Below are 17,540 nucleotides of genomic sequence, written 5' to 3'. Positions count from 1 at the left end.
AGTACCCTAATTTGCACATATGGTGCCCTGTATTTCGCATCTGCCTGCATGTCTGATGTTAAGGAGAGGACTCCTGTCTTAAATGACCACTAGTAAATATTTCAAATTGTATAGAAATTTAGTGTATTAACCTGCAGAACCAATACATTATTATTGATGCTGATATAATGGTAATTACTACTACTTATTGTGCAAATAATTACTAAATTATTTTTGATCTGGAAGAAGGTAGAAAAAAAAACAAATAAAACAAAAACATTTTTAAAGGAGTCCAGGAGAAATGGTGCTTTTGTAGAACTGAAAAGTAAATAATTAAGGTAAATGACCTCCTGGCAGAGTAAATTATTAAGTTACTTAACAAACCAAGTGAATATATAGCTGATAATTTACTATTTTATTCTGTTTTCTATTTGTCCTGTCATTTGTGCTTTGACGTGTTTGAAAGAGCAAAAATGTCTTACAGCAGAAATAAGGAAAAAAGGGACTCATCAGATACAAATGACTTAAACTGTTCAACAACAGAGGTAAATCACACATAGTTTTGCCATTTTAGGATATATATTGTATTTTGATATAAAGCAATGTATAACTAAGATCATTCTGGCCATATTCCATATTTCATACGGAAACACCTTCCATGATTGTGTTCAGCATCATTTTCTATTGCAGTTAGGCTTGATTATGTAATATTCTGTGTTTATTACACTTCGTATTGTAGATTTTGCTTTGTATTGATTTTTACTGTTCATGTAGTTTTCTATGTACATTTTCCATGCCTGATAGTTATTGCTGTAATAGTGTTTCCTTGTTTCATAGAAAGTATATCAGTGTGGGTGCTGGCATAATCCAGGTACTGTTGTAAGGTGAAATGTGTGCCTATGTACAACTTATAGGTATATATAACTATATACAACTGAATTATAGATAATGGGAAATAAATGTTAAAATGTCATTTATATCAAATATTTAATGTATCATATACATGTTAATATTTAAACTCAGGATGGCATATATTAGCCATACTTCCCACAGGTTTAAAAACCACTTTGCTGAGCACCATAGAACAATTAAAGTGCTGTAAATATTTTGTTCTAAAACACGGCTCAGAATGAAATCAAAATGATGGAACTTTGATGGAAAGCGTTCTAAGATAGCACATCATGATGATGGGATAACAGAGATCCCAAAATGTGTAAGGACACACCCTTGGGAGTGGAATTGTTAATCACTGAGGAGGCAAAGCACAAACAGGGACACCTGCGGAAGGGACCATGAGTCTTTGATCGTTACAGCAGGCCTGCAATATATGGAGGGGAATGTTTCCATGTCCCATATAAAGATAAATCTGTCATCATGATATAAGGCAAGCTATTTGACCTGTTCTATGTGCCATACAATTCAATCCTCTGGTTTCTCATTTTATCTCTATATATTTTTATATGCCCAGCATATACATGTGATTAAGTGGGGCTATAGCAGTGGTTCTTAACCCTCCTAATGCTGCGACCCATTAATACAGTTCCTCATGTTGTGGTGACCCCCAACCATAAAATTATTCCTAAGAACAACGGAAATATGTGTTTTCCGATGGTCTTAGGCGACCCCTGTGAAAGGGTCGTTCGACCCCCAGGTTGAGAACCACTGGGCTATAGCATACTGGACATTTGAAGCACTATTACTAAGTAGCTGATAATCTTCCTGTGTAACCTCTACTAAGGGGGTTATTTATCAACGTTTGTATTTTTTTGCTCTTAAAAACTGCGAATATGAATAATGGTTAAATTTCCAATATTAATTAAGCAGAACAAAATGCAAATAACTCTAATGTAAATGTAATGTTTTTTATAAAGTTTTTATGCAATCACATTTTTTAAACATGATCTTATTAACAAGATAATTTTTCAGTTTTTTAAAAAAATTATTTGGTTATTTGAAGTAGAAAATAATAAACTAAACACATTTTGATAAACAGGCCTCTAAGTGCTTCAGAATAGCAGCAACCAACATGCCCCTGTGCAGTAGCAAAGAAGCTGTTTATAAGGGCAAACAGTAATTAGATCCCAATGGCTGAGACCTGCATTGGTTTTAGGAAATACCTTGCAAGTAGCTGAAACACAAGAAACCTGCAGCCTATAAACTGCTGGGGGGAAGGCAGGAGGAATTGCTGAACTGAACATTTGTACAGTTTATGGAAAGTCATACATGGTAAGACAAACAACCTAAACATGGTACCAATGGATTATTCACAAAACAGGGTCAGACAAACCAGTAATCAAACACTAAGATTTCCAACTACAGTTTGCAGGTTTATAGCTACCCAAGCCACACCAAACCTGTTTGCTCAGGCAAAGAACTACAGCCACAGGGGTCCCATACATTGTCTCTGATAGCACCTGATTGGTGCAGACACAACATTCAGTTAACCCCTATCCTTGCTGGAACAAGAAGCAAGTCTAACATGACCACTATCTACAAGGAGGTTGTACTTTCTCTCTGCATTTGCATGGACTTTCTCTTGGTACTCTGGTTTCCATCAAACAATCTGTGCGCTGTGTAACATGACATAGTTATAAGTATATAGTAAGAGTATATAGGAAAAAAGAACAATAAATACACTGTAATCAGCAATATGTACAAAGAGTAGAGTTGATAAAAGGGGGTACAGAAAACTGTTGCTAATACCTCTAATTACATATATTTTACAAATAATTGCACTGGTACAATATAATCTTTCATATGGAAGAGCTTAATAATAATTGCACGAATAATGCAACCATGATTAACTATTTACCTTTGTGTAACAGCATAGTTAGTATATCTGTGTGTACTGTGAGCTGTCACATGGACATTTACCAGGGTCCTACTTTCTTGTCTTTCTAAATATTGTTTTTCCAGGGTCATGAGCAGGTTGGTTACAAGGTTCTTAACACCATGCCCTTGCTTTATGTTCTACATGATAAAGCTGCTGTACAATGTACATCAAAGCATAAAGGGATTGCAGGGAAAAGGCTAAGGATTAGATCATGCAATATGCAGAATTTATAACCCAGGCATTTTTACTTGTAATCCTTGCACTGACTATTTTATATCATATGAAAAATAAGTTATTATGTTAAATATTGCTCTGATCCAATCCTGTATACCCTGCCCCATATACGCTAGACCACAATGGCACTTCAACATGGGGGGGACAACTGGGATTTTTCCCGGTACCGGCAGCACAATCCGACGCTAAACTCATTGGAGTATACACAGAGCTCTAATTAGAGTATACAGAGAGAGCTGTTAGGAATTGGTGCAAAGCCTAAATACAGTAACTTTCCTGGACATTGCTTTATTAAGTCTGCCTATTGCATAGTATTTCCATAATATCTAGTTACTTAATTCAGCAGCCTGTTGTCAGATTCTGACCTCTAATTTTACAAGGTTTATTAAAGGACAAGTCAACCCAAAATATATATTTTGCCTAATGAAGAAAGCATAATTCTAAGTAACTTTGCAATATACTTAACAAATTTGTAATGGTTTTGTATATATAACTGCTATTAGAAGTAGTGTTTGCCTGTCCTTTTCTATTCTCTGCCCTGGTGACTGACTCTTGAAACAATGCCCCACAAGCCAGCAGACTGACAGACCTGCCTTGCTGGAGGAGACTGACCTTTGCAACATTGTTTAAAAAGTAATAACCAGGAGTTCAGCATATGCTGTTTTCAATAACAATTACATTACAAATAAAAGTGCGTTTAATGCGCTTTCAATTTTCAATAAATTCACATTGTAAAGTTGCTTGGAATTATGTTTTCTTTTGTCAAAAAAATATTTTTGGGATTGACATACCCTTTAAGTCTATGATTTAATCTCTATATACCTTATTTAGTCCATGCAGAGCTTCTAGGCTAGCTATATATGTATTTGGACAACATTCCAGCTACCCCTCTTATTATATCTGCACACTGGTATTTTCATTTTCCCTGTCTGCCTAGGGCACAAGTAGTTATATATATATATATATATATATATATATATATATATATATACTGTATATATATATATTTTGGACATATGAACTGAACTGTGTGGCCCCTAAAGGTTTAAATTGCTCATTATCTTTAAGCTGTTTTTTGTGAACCAATTTGTCCTACGACCATCTAAGATGACCATGGATTTTAGGTCTGTTTGTTCTAAACTACTTGCATTGTATGTTTTTTCGTATTAATATTTTCTTGCTTTATAAGTGTCATTTAGTACCTGGCATATTAAGATATGTGTCAACTAGTGTAGACTAAGTAGTTGAACTATATAAAATTGGGGGCCCCCAATTGCCAGGATAGTGAGGTTAGTTAATCAGCTTGCTCAGCGTAATAAAGGATGTATTTAATTTTGGATTTTAATGTAGCAACAGGTTTTGCACGTGCACTTTCTGTATATATGTCGATGTATGGTTTAAAAAGTACTTTATGTTGCACATTAACCTCTCACTGTAAATGTTTACTGTATGGAATTTTATATGAATTTTTATATGATATTATGCATACCTGTAATTTTTGGACTAACAGTCTTCACTAAGTCACTTTATTATGTTAATGCTGCTTAACACTTTATTAGGCTGATATTGCCTAGCACTGAACACTTTACAGCACTTTTCAGCACTTTCACTTGCTTTATGGCTTCAGCCACTTTATGGCAGTACACTGTGATGTCACTTCCTATTGATTTACTGGTTTTTGGTGATTTAAAGATGTGTGTTACAAGGCATGGATGCCCTGAGAAAGGTCCCGATGGAGACCGAAACGTTACGTCGGCTGTTTATGCTACTTTGAATATATGTTTTGATTTTTCACAAGAAATCCCGGAGTTGCTGGTCTTTTTTTTTATACTGTTGGAACCCTTTGCCGAGCACCCGAGGTATGTTATGTAGCGGTGTGCCATCCTTTGTTTATATATATATATATATATATATATATATATATATATATATATATATATATAGGTATATAGAGGATTAGAGATGTAGCGAACTGTTCGCCGGAGAACTAATTCGCACGAAAATCGGGTGTTCGCAAGTTCGCAAGTTCGCGAACTTTTAGCGAAGTTCGCAATTTTGGGTTCGCCTTAGCTGGAGCCAAATTTTGACCTCTCACCCCAGAGCCAGCAGATACATGGCAGCCAATCAGGCAGCTCTCCCTCCTGGACCACCCCCAGACCACTCCCTTCCATATATAAACCGAAGCCCAGCAGCCATTTTACATTCTGCCTGTGTGTGCTTGATGAGTTAGCATAGGGAGAGAGCTGTGCAGGGGTTTGAGGGACAGTTTAGGTAGCTTTGCTGACTAGTGATCTACTTTCTACTGCTCTGTATGTAGCTGCTGGGGACAGCTGTCCTGCTGATCTCATCTGCTGTAACCCAATAGTCCTCGTAAGGACTGCTTTTATTTTCTGATTACTGTTACTCTTCTTTTCATTGTGTACTGCAGCTCCATCTGTGTGTGTTGGAGACAGGTGTGCTGCTCATAGCATGGGCGTCCGCAGAAAATTTTCCAAGGGGGGGCAAGTAAGCTAGCATCATCCTGCAACAGATAAATATATATATATATTTTATTTTTTTTGCAGGATGATACTAGGGGAGGCTAAATATGGCCCATACACAGACTGACCTACAGCTAATGTGACACTTAGTGGATTCGCTGCTGACGTAAAAAGTTAACCTCCCAACTACCTCTTGCCGTTCCCACTGACTCCCAGGGATACTGTACAAAAGTGCGGGTGGGGGTGCTTTTTTTTTTTACCCTAAAATGTTTAGTATTAGTAGTAAAAGTATTCATACGCGCACTTCTGTTAGGGGATCTGCAAACATTTGTGTTTGGGATCAGTTAGCTTAAAGGGGTAGTTCGCATTCGAATTCACTTTTATTTTTAATGGTTTTTCAGTTATTTAGCTTTTTGTTCAGCAGCTCTCCATTTGGTATTTCAGCAGCTATCTGGTTGCTAGGGTCTTATTTACCCTAGCAACCAGGTAGTGATTTAAACAAGAGATGGGAATATGAATAGTTAAGGGGCCTACTTGGAAAAATAAGTAATACAAAATTATAATAATAATAATAATAAAATTGTAGCCTCACAGAGCAATATTTTTGGCCCCCATTTGAAATCTGTATAGAGGCAGAAGAGAAAGGCAAATTATTCAAAAAAATTAATTAGGAAGACCAATTGCAAAGTTGCTAGGAATAGGCCATTTTATAACATACTAAAGGTTAACTTAAAAGTGAACCACCCCTTTAGATGTGTTTATGTTAGTTTTATAGCAAGAAAGGCAGTGGGTACTGACTCCCCATTATATACAGTGAGACGCAGTCCGTATTTACAAACCCAGCACATTATATACAGTGAGAAGCAGTGGGTACTGAGGGCAGATATTCAGGCCCTGGCACTATAACACTGGCACTGATACACAGCATTGGCCCCACTGTAACTTACTAGAAATGAACAAAACAATGACAAAAAAAAAAAAAAATAGTAAGTGCAAAAAACAACAACACATATATAAACACAACACATAGAAAAAGATTTTTTGTTTCTGCCTATAAAATTTAACTTTTATTTAATTACCATTTAAAAATACTCGACATAAATACTCAAAATATCGATCAATTAGTAGTTAGTTGAAAAAAACCACTTAACCAACATAGGTCATAGTAGAGTTAATTTAATTATTACTTTGGTAAGTACCAATTAATCCTAAAAGAAACGAAAGTGCAGATAAGGGGAAAATGGAGGACACCGAGAGAATCGCCCAAGGGGGATGAACCGTAATAAACAATTAACCCAACCTATTTGCTCACTCTGGTGGAAGTGGTAGGAGTTAAGGGTTATATGTTCTATTAATAATATTCAGATACCAGGTAGCGGTTCTCAGCAGTACAGCACACAGCACAAAATATATATATAAATGGCACGCTCACAATTGATCGATATTTTGAGTATTTATGTAGAGTATTTTTAAATGGTAATTAAATAAAAGTTAAATTTTATAGGCAGAAACACAAAAAATCTTTTTCTATGTGTTGTGAATTTAGGAATTCAGGTGGAAAACACCCTGTGTATGCCAAATTTTGGGAGGTAACTCTTTGGATTAAGCACACGTCTTCTTTTTTCTTGTTTTTTGCGTATTTACAAATTGTTATTATGGATTTAATTCCAAGAAGGTGTGCAGGTATAATACTTTAACAATAAAAGGAATTGGTATTGTTAGGGATTTAGAGCTCTAGTAGTTAATTGTTAACAACATCAGCGTTTATACTCCACTATTTCCAGGTTGAGGGAATAAGTAGGGGCTCTATACTATGGCGGGTTTTCTATCCATACCTATTAATTTAGAGGATTGGCAAAAAGAGGCAGATGGGGCATTCCAAGCAGATCTATTAGTAGTGGAACAGGATACGGCAGATATTAAAGGAACGTTTTATAAATTAACTAAAATTTACAAAGAACAAATTAGAAAATGGTGGGAGGTAACGAGCCTGAAAAAATATCTGGAACATGATATGATCCCGAGGGGTTTAAGATTACAGATTACCCCTGCCTCACATATAAACTCGGAGCCCTTTCGTGAAAGATGGGAGGGAATCCTAACAAAATGCTCCCTTGAGCTGATGGGTTTACTCCTAGAACACGAAATTGAAAACTTAGAATCATCCAATTTAAGGTTAGACAATGCGATCAAAGAAGCACAGGTGTTAAGTGAGAACCCTACTTTTGAAGCATTGGAACTTAAATTAAAATCCTCTATTGAGAGTTTCCGTAAATACATTCGTGATAGAAAACATAAAAAATTTATGAGAGATAGGGGGGATTATGAAAAGGGAAATGTATATACCAGGTTTGCAAAACGTATGGGTCACAAATATCAGGGACCAGTATCAGATCCTGACTCCTCTTCTGACTATGAAAGATATAGAACCAGTGATAGCGACGATGGGAATTTGAGACCCATCTTAAAAACGGACAGGGGCAGACTTAGGCGAAAAGAGGTTTCTTTTTTAGGGGAGACCCCAGAAGGCTCCCTAACAGAGCAACTTGCCCCAAAATTACGAGACAGAAATACTTGGGGGTATCGGAAAACGAGAGGACGGAGGGGCAGATGAATACCCCTTCCCTAACTTTGCACAGTGCCTCGGGTATACAATCATCTCAACAAACACAGGTGGTTAACTTATCCTCTTTTAAACTAAACAATAACCATATTCAACTTTTACAGAGAGGTCTTAATTTTGTCCCGAATAAGGACATAAATAAATTCGAGTGGATAAAAGATATTAACCTTTTTGCCAGGAAATTGGCACTGTTTAAGTTCTTTAAGAATAAGGAGGATAAGGAAATGCGGAAACTGGGCCTAACTCGAGATGATTTACCAACTTTGAGGGTACTTGAGGCATTACAAAATGACAATGATGTTGATTTGAGAGGGGTGGTGAGCCCATATAAAAAGCAGAGTGATTTTACACCTAACATTGCATCTTACTCACATATAGATGCTTTTGTTAATCTGGTCACCTCAGAAATCGAGAATCTAAAAATCACTAGAGGCATCGGCAACCTCTCTTTAGGTTTAACCAAGGCCTTAGAGGAGTTAAAAAACTGTGAACACATAGTGATCAAACTGGCCGACAAGGGGGGAAATGTGGTTTTGATGGAGAAATCAGAGTATAAGGCAATGGTTTCTGACCTACTTATGGATCGAAACAGTTATGAAGTTTTGAGCTCTGACCCCACAACCACTTACCTGGCTAGTTTGAAGCTGCTGCTTGAAAAAGGTAAATATGCAGGAGTAATTTCTAAGAAAGATTTTCTCTTTATGTGTCACGAACATCCTTTGATTGCGACATTTTACTGTTTGCCCAAAGTTCATAAACAAACTGCTAAACTTAAGGGACGTCCAATTGTCTCGGGAAATGGCTCTTTAACAGAGAATGTGAGCAAATACATTGATTTATATTTGGTACCATGTGTCCTGGAGTTGCCTTCTTATTTGAAGGATACCAAGGACATTATCCAAAAATTACAAGAGGTTAAAGTAGATTCGTCCTGTCAATTGATAAGTATTGATGTAGAGGCTTTATACACGAGTATCCCACACAATCTGGGTTTAGTAGGGAGCAAATATTTCCTTACAAGAAAATATGATAGAGAGAAAACGAATTTTTTGATTGACCTTTTACACTTTGTTCTCACGCATAATTACTTCCTCTTCGATGGGAGGTACTACCATCAGATCAGGGGAACCGCAATGGGGAGTCCTTGTGCCCCCAGTTATGCAAATCTGTACTTAGGTTGGTGGGAGGAAATTTGTGCCCTTAACTCTGCAGAAAACCCCTTTCTCCATAAGATTCTATTATGGAAGAGATATATGGATGATATTTTGATTGTTTGGCAGGGAAACAAAAATGAATTTGACAGTATGCTCTCTCAGTTCAATAAGAATGACTTTGGTCTGTTTTTCACCAGTGAGTTTGGCAGTAAATACTTACCTTTCTTGGATCTGAGTCTAGCATTAACCTCACAAGGATCAATTTCCACCACAATCTACCGTAAACCAACTTCCACTAATAGTCTCCTACACTTTTCCAGTTTTCATCCTATACCATTAAAAAGAGGGATACCAGTGGGGCAATATTTACGATTACGTAGAAACTGCTCGGATATAGATGACTTTAAGATCAAAGCAATAGATCTACGAAATAGATTCATCCAAAGGGGTTATCCAAAACGCTGGCTCAAGAGGGCATATAAAAGGGCACTTGAATCGGATCGTCAAACTCTTGTCTTTTCTAACAAAGCTCCAGACATGGAAACAAAGCAATCTGACATTAGATGCGTTGGCACATATAATAACCAGTGGCAAAGCATCAAATCTATTATGCAGAGACATTGGAGCGTTTTGAAAGGGGACCGAGATTTAGGACCAATACTGCCCCACCTACCACCCTTAGTAGCAAGAAGATCTACTAGCTTGGGAGACGTCCTGGTACATAGCCATTATAGTGAGCGGCGGGAATCACCATCACATTTCCTTACCCCGACGGTGGGATCATATAGGTGCCATAGATGCGAAGCATGTCAATATATGGTACCAATGAAATCCTTCCAAAGACCTGGTTCCCAGTTTAAATATGAAATCAGGCAATTTATTAATTGCCGCACTGCCGGAGTAATATACGTAGGCTTATGTAGTTGCCCCATGTTATATGTGGGAAAGACCTTTAGGGAATTGCGTAAGAGGATCTTAGAACATATTGGTACTATTAATAATAAGAAGGAAACTCCACTTGCCAGACATATAAGGGACTTTCATCGCTCGGATGTGACTGCCATATCTTTCTTTGGCATTGAAAGGGTAAAATTGGGACCAAGGAAGGGAGATATAAATAATCTCCTGCTGAAAAAAGAATGTGAGTGGATTTATAGATTAAAATCAAGAGCCCCATTAGGTCTGAATGAGGGCTTCACATTTTCTCCCTTCATACGGAAGAGATGATAGCCTGTATGACTATTATTCCCTGGTTAGGACCAACCAACCTCCACGAATAGTTTTTTGTCGTTTACCTTTTCTTCTTTTCTTCTTTTTTTCGTTTGTCCTTTTCCTTCTGACCCCCGCATCTACTATCTACTCCCTCTCCCCGCTGATATGGACAGACTTTCAGAGATGTATATATACAGAATGGACAGAATTTGTAGAGCTTTTTATATATAAAATTCTTCTCTAGAATTTAGACAATAAATTTGCTTTGTGGCCACTAGATGGCGATCTCGGACATAGAGTATATATAGAACTAATAGTAAAGTAGTTGAACCATTGATAGCCCCTGAAGAAGTCACGTGAGCGTGACGAAACGCGTTGGGCGGGCTTTGAAGGTGCAGGGGAGGTGGGGGACACGGAGAGGGTCTTACCCTCAAGGACAGGTCTCTCCTGTCTGAGAGGTATGCGGCTGTGACAGCCGCGTTATGTCTGGGGGAGGACTGTTCATTTAACAGACTGGGTGGCGGTGGTGCGAGGCAAGCAGTGACTGTCCCGTAATTAAAGGGAGCACTCAGCCTGTGCACAGGGGCCTTGTATATGAAGGTGCGGGCGCTGGTACGGGCCTTGCATTATGAACGCTGGTGGGTCTGCGGGGCTTATGGTTTGGGCGCACCTGCTCTAGACGCCGTGAAGGTGATTATGTGATGTATTCAAGCATGGCAGTGAGCGTGCCATTTATATATATATTTTGTGCTGTGTGCTGTACTGCTGAGAACCGCTACCTGGTATCTGAATATTATTAATAGAACATATAACCCTTAACTCCTACCACTTCCACCAGAGTGAGCAAATAGGTTGGGTTAATTGTTTATTACGGTTCATCCCCCTTGGGCAATTCTCTCGGTGTCCTCCATTTTCCCCTTATCTGCACTTTCGTTTCTTTTAGGATTAATTGGTACTTACCAAAGTAATAATTAAATTAACTCTACTATGACCTATGTTGGTTAAGTGGTTTTTTTCAACTAACTACTAATTGATCGATATTTTGAGTATTTATGTCGAGTATTTTTAAATGGTAATTAAATAAAAGTTAAATTTTATAGGCAGAAACACAAAAAATCTTTTTCTATGTGTTGTGAATTTAGGAATTCAGGTGGAAAACACCCTGTGTATGCCAAATTTTGGGAGGTAACTCTTTGGATTAAGCACACGTCTTCTTTTTTCTTGTTTTTTGCGTATTTACATATATAAACACACAATGAGCTTTTTCAGAGGGAAAGAGTTAACTTACCCTCCATCTGTTAGGGTAGGGGATAGATTATAAATTATTATAGATGTCAGGTCAGGCAAAAAACAATTTAATGTCAGCTAGTGATTCTTTAGAACTGTATAGTACCTGGGTATAGTACCTGGGTATAGTGCCTGGGTATAGTGCCTGGGTATAGTGCCTGGGTATAGTGCCTGGGTATAGTACCTGTGTATAGTGCCTGGGTATAGTGCCTGGGTATAGTGCCTGGGTATAGTGCCTGGGTATAGTGCCTGGGTATAGTGCCTGGGTATAGTGCCTGGGTATAGTGCCTGGGTATAGTGCCTGTGTATAGTGCCTGGGTATAGTACCTGGGTATAGTGCCTGTGTATAGTGCCTGGGTATAGTGCCTGTGTATAGTACCTGGGTATAGTGCCAGTGTATAGTACCTGGGTATAGTGCCTGTGTATAGTGCCTGGGTATAGTACCTGGGTATAGTGCCTGGGTATAGTGCCTGGGTATAGTACCTGGGTATAGTACCTGGGTATAGTGCCTGGGTATAGTGCCTGTGTATAGTACCTGGGTATAGTGCCTGGGTATAGTACCTGGGTATAGTACCTGGGTATAGTGCCTGTGTATAGTGCCTGGGTATAGTACCTGGGTATAGTACCTGGGTATAGTGCCTGGGTATAGTGCCTGGGTATAGTGCCTGGGTATAGTGCCTGGGTATAGTGCCTGGGTATAGTACCTGGGTATAGTGCCTGTGTATAGTACCTGGGTATAGTACCTGTGGGATGAAAACTGCAGCAAAAGTTGAGAGTTGGTTCTTAGGTAAAGTTACAGGGGCAGATTCTTCTTTTCAGTCTTTATTTCTGTTTCCAGTTTGCAAAATCTCCCGATCCCTGTGTGCATGTGTGCTCTGATTGGTCAATTTTACTGTCTGTCAAGGAAGCTGTGCTCTGATTGGAGAATCCACAAGGAGAAAGATCCAATCGGAGCACAGCAAAAACGGGCTTGAGGGGACTGCAGAAACGGAGTAAGGTTTTTGTTTTTTTTGCTACTTTTCCAGGGGGGGGGCAAGTGCCCCCTCTTGCCCCCTTCTGTGGACGCCCATGGCTCATAGTAGTGCACTAAGCACCAACCACACATTCACATAATTTTTTTTTATTTGTGTTTTTTTACTTTGCTACTGTAATTTATAGAGCCCAGTGCTATTAGTCTAGCTGTGTTGGGGACTGGTGTGCTGCTCCTAGTAGTTCACCCCCAGCACCAACCAGAGATCACTTTTTTTTTATTGTTAATTTTTTTTTTTTAATTTAAGTTACTGTTCTTTAATGTGTCCAGCGCTGTTTGCTGTTGTTCATAGTAGTGCACCAAACACGTTACACATAGTAGTGACATTGCATTGCAATAAAATCACCTGAGCGATGTTTTTCCACCAACAATAATATATTCCGTATCCACTACTGCGGCGTTTTGTCTTTGCGTGTGAACCGGCTGTAACCTTTACACGACTTGATTGGCATGTAGACGCCGGACGTTTTAAAGCAGTTTATTACACAAGTTTAGGAATGTAGTGTGATTTCTGCCCTTTACAGCACAAAACGCAATGCTGTGTCAACAACGTATTTTTCAGAGAAGTTTTTGCCCTTGATCCCCCTCCTGCATGCCACTGTCCAGGTCGTGGCACCCTTTAAACAACTTTAAAATCAGTTTTCTGGCCAGAAATGGCTTTTCTAGGTTTTAAAGTTCGCCTTCCCATTGAAGTCTATGGGGTTCGCAAAGTTTGCACTTTTTGGCGGAAGTTCGCTACATCTCTATAGAGGATGTAGATTTTCCTTATATCTAGCAGAATTAATTCTAAAACAACTGGATTTTACTGAGTTTTAATTTCAGTGTTTCAATGTTTCAGGGCCCCCTCCTCTGTTCAGGGATGGGTTTTCCAGTCTGGAAAAACCAACCCTGCACAGAGGAGGGGGGGCCTGTGACACCACTTGTCAACAGCTTACAATTCCACTTTGACATCCTTACCCGGCGGTTTCACAACAGTTCACACTTCCAGTCATGTATTTTGAAAGATTAACACCTGCATCAATAAGAATCATGGTACATTGTGACTGGATCATACTTTCTTACTGACACCTGTCAGTTTATGTCAACACCTTACTGAATAAGTTCAAAGGAACCAATTATGATTGGATGTCTGTGACTGTACTACCCTCAAGGGTTTAAATGCCGGGGAATTCCCTACCAGTCATTTGAACTGAAGATTGTTGAAAAGTTTTCAAGAAACTCAGAAAAGTCCATTAGTTTTAGACTTAATTCTACTAGATACTGTAGTGTATATCATGACCTGCACAAATGAGAATCTTCATAGAAGTAGATTTTCCTTGATTTACCCATGTGTTGAAGAAATAATCTACTGCCATTGCGAATGGAACCTACATACAGTAAAATCCTTTGAGATTTTGTCATATCTGTAAATACAAATAATGTTATTTAGAAGCCCATTTTAATCATATCATATAAAGCCTACTCACTGTGCTTTCACTTTGTGTGTGCCTGGGGCAGATACAGATCTACTGTATTTATATATACTTAGGTTGTAATCCAGCAGTGTCTGTGAAAATATTGTAGAGTGCCAGCACAATGTTGCTTTCAGTTTCACATATATGACTTGGGGTAAATGCAATTTCACTATATCTGTGTACATCTTGTGAGAGATGCAATGAATAAGATCATTGGTGTATTTTCCACCAGTGTTAAAAGTGGTATACAGTTAGCACCAGGGAAAATGCCTGGTTTTGCAGCAGCTAATGCTGTTTTCATGCTACTGGCTTAGAAAAAGCCAGATTAATTGGTCCCAGGAGTGAATAGACTAGGTCCTCCATTCCATTCTCCGTTTAGTATTTTCACTTGGCCAGCTGTTGGTAGTTGCCTGATTAGGCTGCAGGTGAAGCAGCAAATAAAAAGGTTGTGGTGTTACGCAGCAGAGCGTTTTGGTTCTAGACTCAGAGTAGGACACTCTCAGAGCAGAAAGTTTACCTGCCTGTGTTAGGAGCTCCCAGAGGGGCTGGAGTGATTCCTGCCACTGCAAGGAGCATAGGGAGCCATGACCAGGTGTGTGAGAGATGAGAATGGTCAGCAGGGCTTAAGATGAAGCCAGAAGATCAAGGCTTAAGGTGGCCATACACGCACCGATATTATCGTACGAAACCTCGTTTCGTACGATAATCGGTGCGTGTATGGTATGTCAGCGAGCCGACCGATGTCGCAGGAAGCTGCTGAAATCGGTCGGCTCGTCGATCGGCCAGGTTAGAAAATTTTGATCGGGCGCCATAGAAGGCGCCTGACCAAAATTCTCCCTTCAGAGCTGAATCGGCAGAAGGAGGTAGAAATCCTATTGTTTCTACCTCCTTACCTGCCGATTCAGCCCTGAATGGTGTGTGGCGGATCTGACGATGTTTCGTGCGACCGATGGTCGTACGAAACATCGTCGGATCGCCACGTGTATGGCCAGCTTTAGTGAGAAGCCAGCGTGTTCACGAGTGTGAGAGTCACAGTGGATGTGTGAAAGTCACCGGGGATGGTGAGAAATCCAGAAAAGGTTCCAGAGTGTGGAAGTTACCCTGGAAGGTGAGAGTCCCAGAAAGGGGACAGCTTTTGAACAAGTTTGATGAACTGTTTGTTGATGAACTGTGTTCATGTTGGGAAGAAATTGCCCTAAATGTGTTTTTGCCAGAAGACAAGGTGTCTCTGTCTCTATGCTCCAAGATCCTCTGCTTACCTGCATAGCTAATCATTTAACATCCCCAGGGACTATAGAGCTCAGTTTTAATTTGTCTGGGTGTAAGGCTAATGCCAGACAAGGTGTAGGGCGGATATTTTCGGCAAGCGGAAAAGCGCTTGCTGAAAATACCGCACTTCGCCTCTAACATGTGCCTGCACCCGAATGAATGGAATACGCTCGGGTGCAAGCACATATAGCTGAAATACGCATAAAAACGCAAGACTTTAAAACTCTCACGTTTTTATGCGTATTTCCGCATGTGCCTGCACCCGAGCGTATTCCATTCATTCGGGTGCAGGCACCCGTAGGAGACGTATGGCTGAATTTTAGGCAAGCATTTTTCCGCTTGACAAAAAAAACCTAACCTAGCCGATCAATATCTGGCCAATTTCGATACCGAGGCCCCTCGGTACTGCCCCTACACGGGCCGATAAGCTGCCGAATCGGTCCAAGGAACCTTAAGTACAAGCAATTGAAAGACTAATAGCCCTCTACCCAGTCATGACAATGTTATCAGTCATCTCTTTTTATGGTTGCTTGGCACTACAGTGACCATAATATCAAAGATTAACACGACAGAGGGTAGCAGGGGCATGTTTATTAACCTCAGGGAGAGACGCTGTTGTATGGTGTTCTGACCCGAGGTAGGTGGCTGCAGTCTGGTGGTCTAACCCCCAAGGTGGGTAACTGCAGTGTCGTGGTTTCCATGCAAGATATGAATGGATAGATAGAAGTTGTATTTTAAGGCAAACTATTAACAGAACATTTATAGTGAATAAGAAAGGATAGCAGCTCTGGTGAGAGAGAGAGTTAAGCCCAAATCTTTATAAAGGAAAAAACAATGATTTATTGTACCTAGATTGCAAGTAACAATATGCTGGTTCTTAAAGTCTACAGGAGGGAATTAACTAGTAGTGATGAGCGAATCTGTCCCATTTTGCTTCGCCATAAAATTCACAAAACGGCGAAGAAAGCAAAGCACAATATTTTTTGTTGCCTGCGTGACCACGCCTTTTTTGTTGCGACCATGTCCAATTTGACGTGACTGCGCCCAATTTGACGCACAGCAAATTTTTCTGCGAATTCGTGCTTGCTGAAAAAATTTGCTCATCACTATTAACCAGTGCTGTTTAACTTTTCATACACATGTCTGAAGTCAAGATTTTAAATATGTACTTGAGCAGGCTGGGGTCCATAAAATCCTTTGGCTCTATTACTCCCACAGGCCACCAATTGAATATTTCTGAATTAAAAGACAAGAAAAACTTATTATAATAGGGATGCCAATTTAGTAGGCACAAATTCCCCCCCATGAATGAAATTGCTAACTTTGTTTCTGGGTTCTATCAAAGTGCTACACCAGCTCAGTGATCACTTCTCCCCTTACTAGGCTTATTGATGAGCTGAATTGTAAACTTAATATGTTGTGCATGCACAGTGTAAAACGCTTCCCTTGTACTTTAAGGTATCGTTGCAGGATTTAAATGTAGTCTGGGAAAGATTCTATGCAAAGTAAGAAGCTCAGTTTAGTTCAGTGCGAGTTCAGTAGGTGGTGCTGTCTGACCACACTCAGTTTTACATAAATACTTGCGATACCAGGAAAAATCATACATTTAATTCTTACACAGCTGGATAACTATTAATTTTTGTCTCCAAATCAAAGGGAGTTAAAAGTGAGTATTTAAACATTAACATGATATCTATTATAAGACATGTCTGTATCAGGAATCTACTGAATGTTCTTTCCATATATGAACTGATTTCCGTTCTAAATATATTCTGACATCACAATTATTTAGCACAATGCTTCTCATACCACAGAAGCCTTTTATATGCTCCTCAATAGAAGGCAGTGGAACAATTGCGCAACTGTATTCTCTTGTGTAAAACACCATCCCACTGTCTTGCATCCTATAATTTGCATTGAAAATACTCAAATCACATGTGGCAGTTCCACCTATTTTCTTCTGGACTTTCTCGAACATGCAAGGT

At 39.3% G+C, this 17,540-nt stretch overlaps 1 protein-coding gene across 2 annotated transcripts in view; it reads left to right on the top strand.

Annotated features, from left to right (window-relative positions):
- The first annotated feature begins 422 nt into the window (after nucleotides 1-422).
- The window catches only part of LOC100486632 (solute carrier family 23 member 2), a 69,613-nt gene continuing 52,495 nt past the window's right edge, over nucleotides 423-17,540 (top strand). For both annotated transcript variants that reach the window (XM_002937067.3, XM_031898907.1), the window contains exon 1: nucleotides 423-524. In XM_002937067.3, coding sequence (XP_002937113.2) covers nucleotides 453-524 — 72 coding nt within the window. In that variant the 5' untranslated portion in view covers nucleotides 423-452. The remainder of the gene's footprint in view (nucleotides 525-17,540) is intronic.

The sequence above is a fragment of the Xenopus tropicalis genome, chromosome 3, assembly GCF_000004195.4.
Source record: "Xenopus tropicalis strain Nigerian chromosome 3, UCB_Xtro_10.0, whole genome shotgun sequence".
NCBI classification, from domain to species: Eukaryota; Metazoa; Chordata; class Amphibia; order Anura; family Pipidae; genus Xenopus; species Xenopus tropicalis.
The sequence above is the reverse complement of the archived record's forward strand: the minus strand, read 5'-3'. Positions and strand labels throughout refer to the sequence as shown.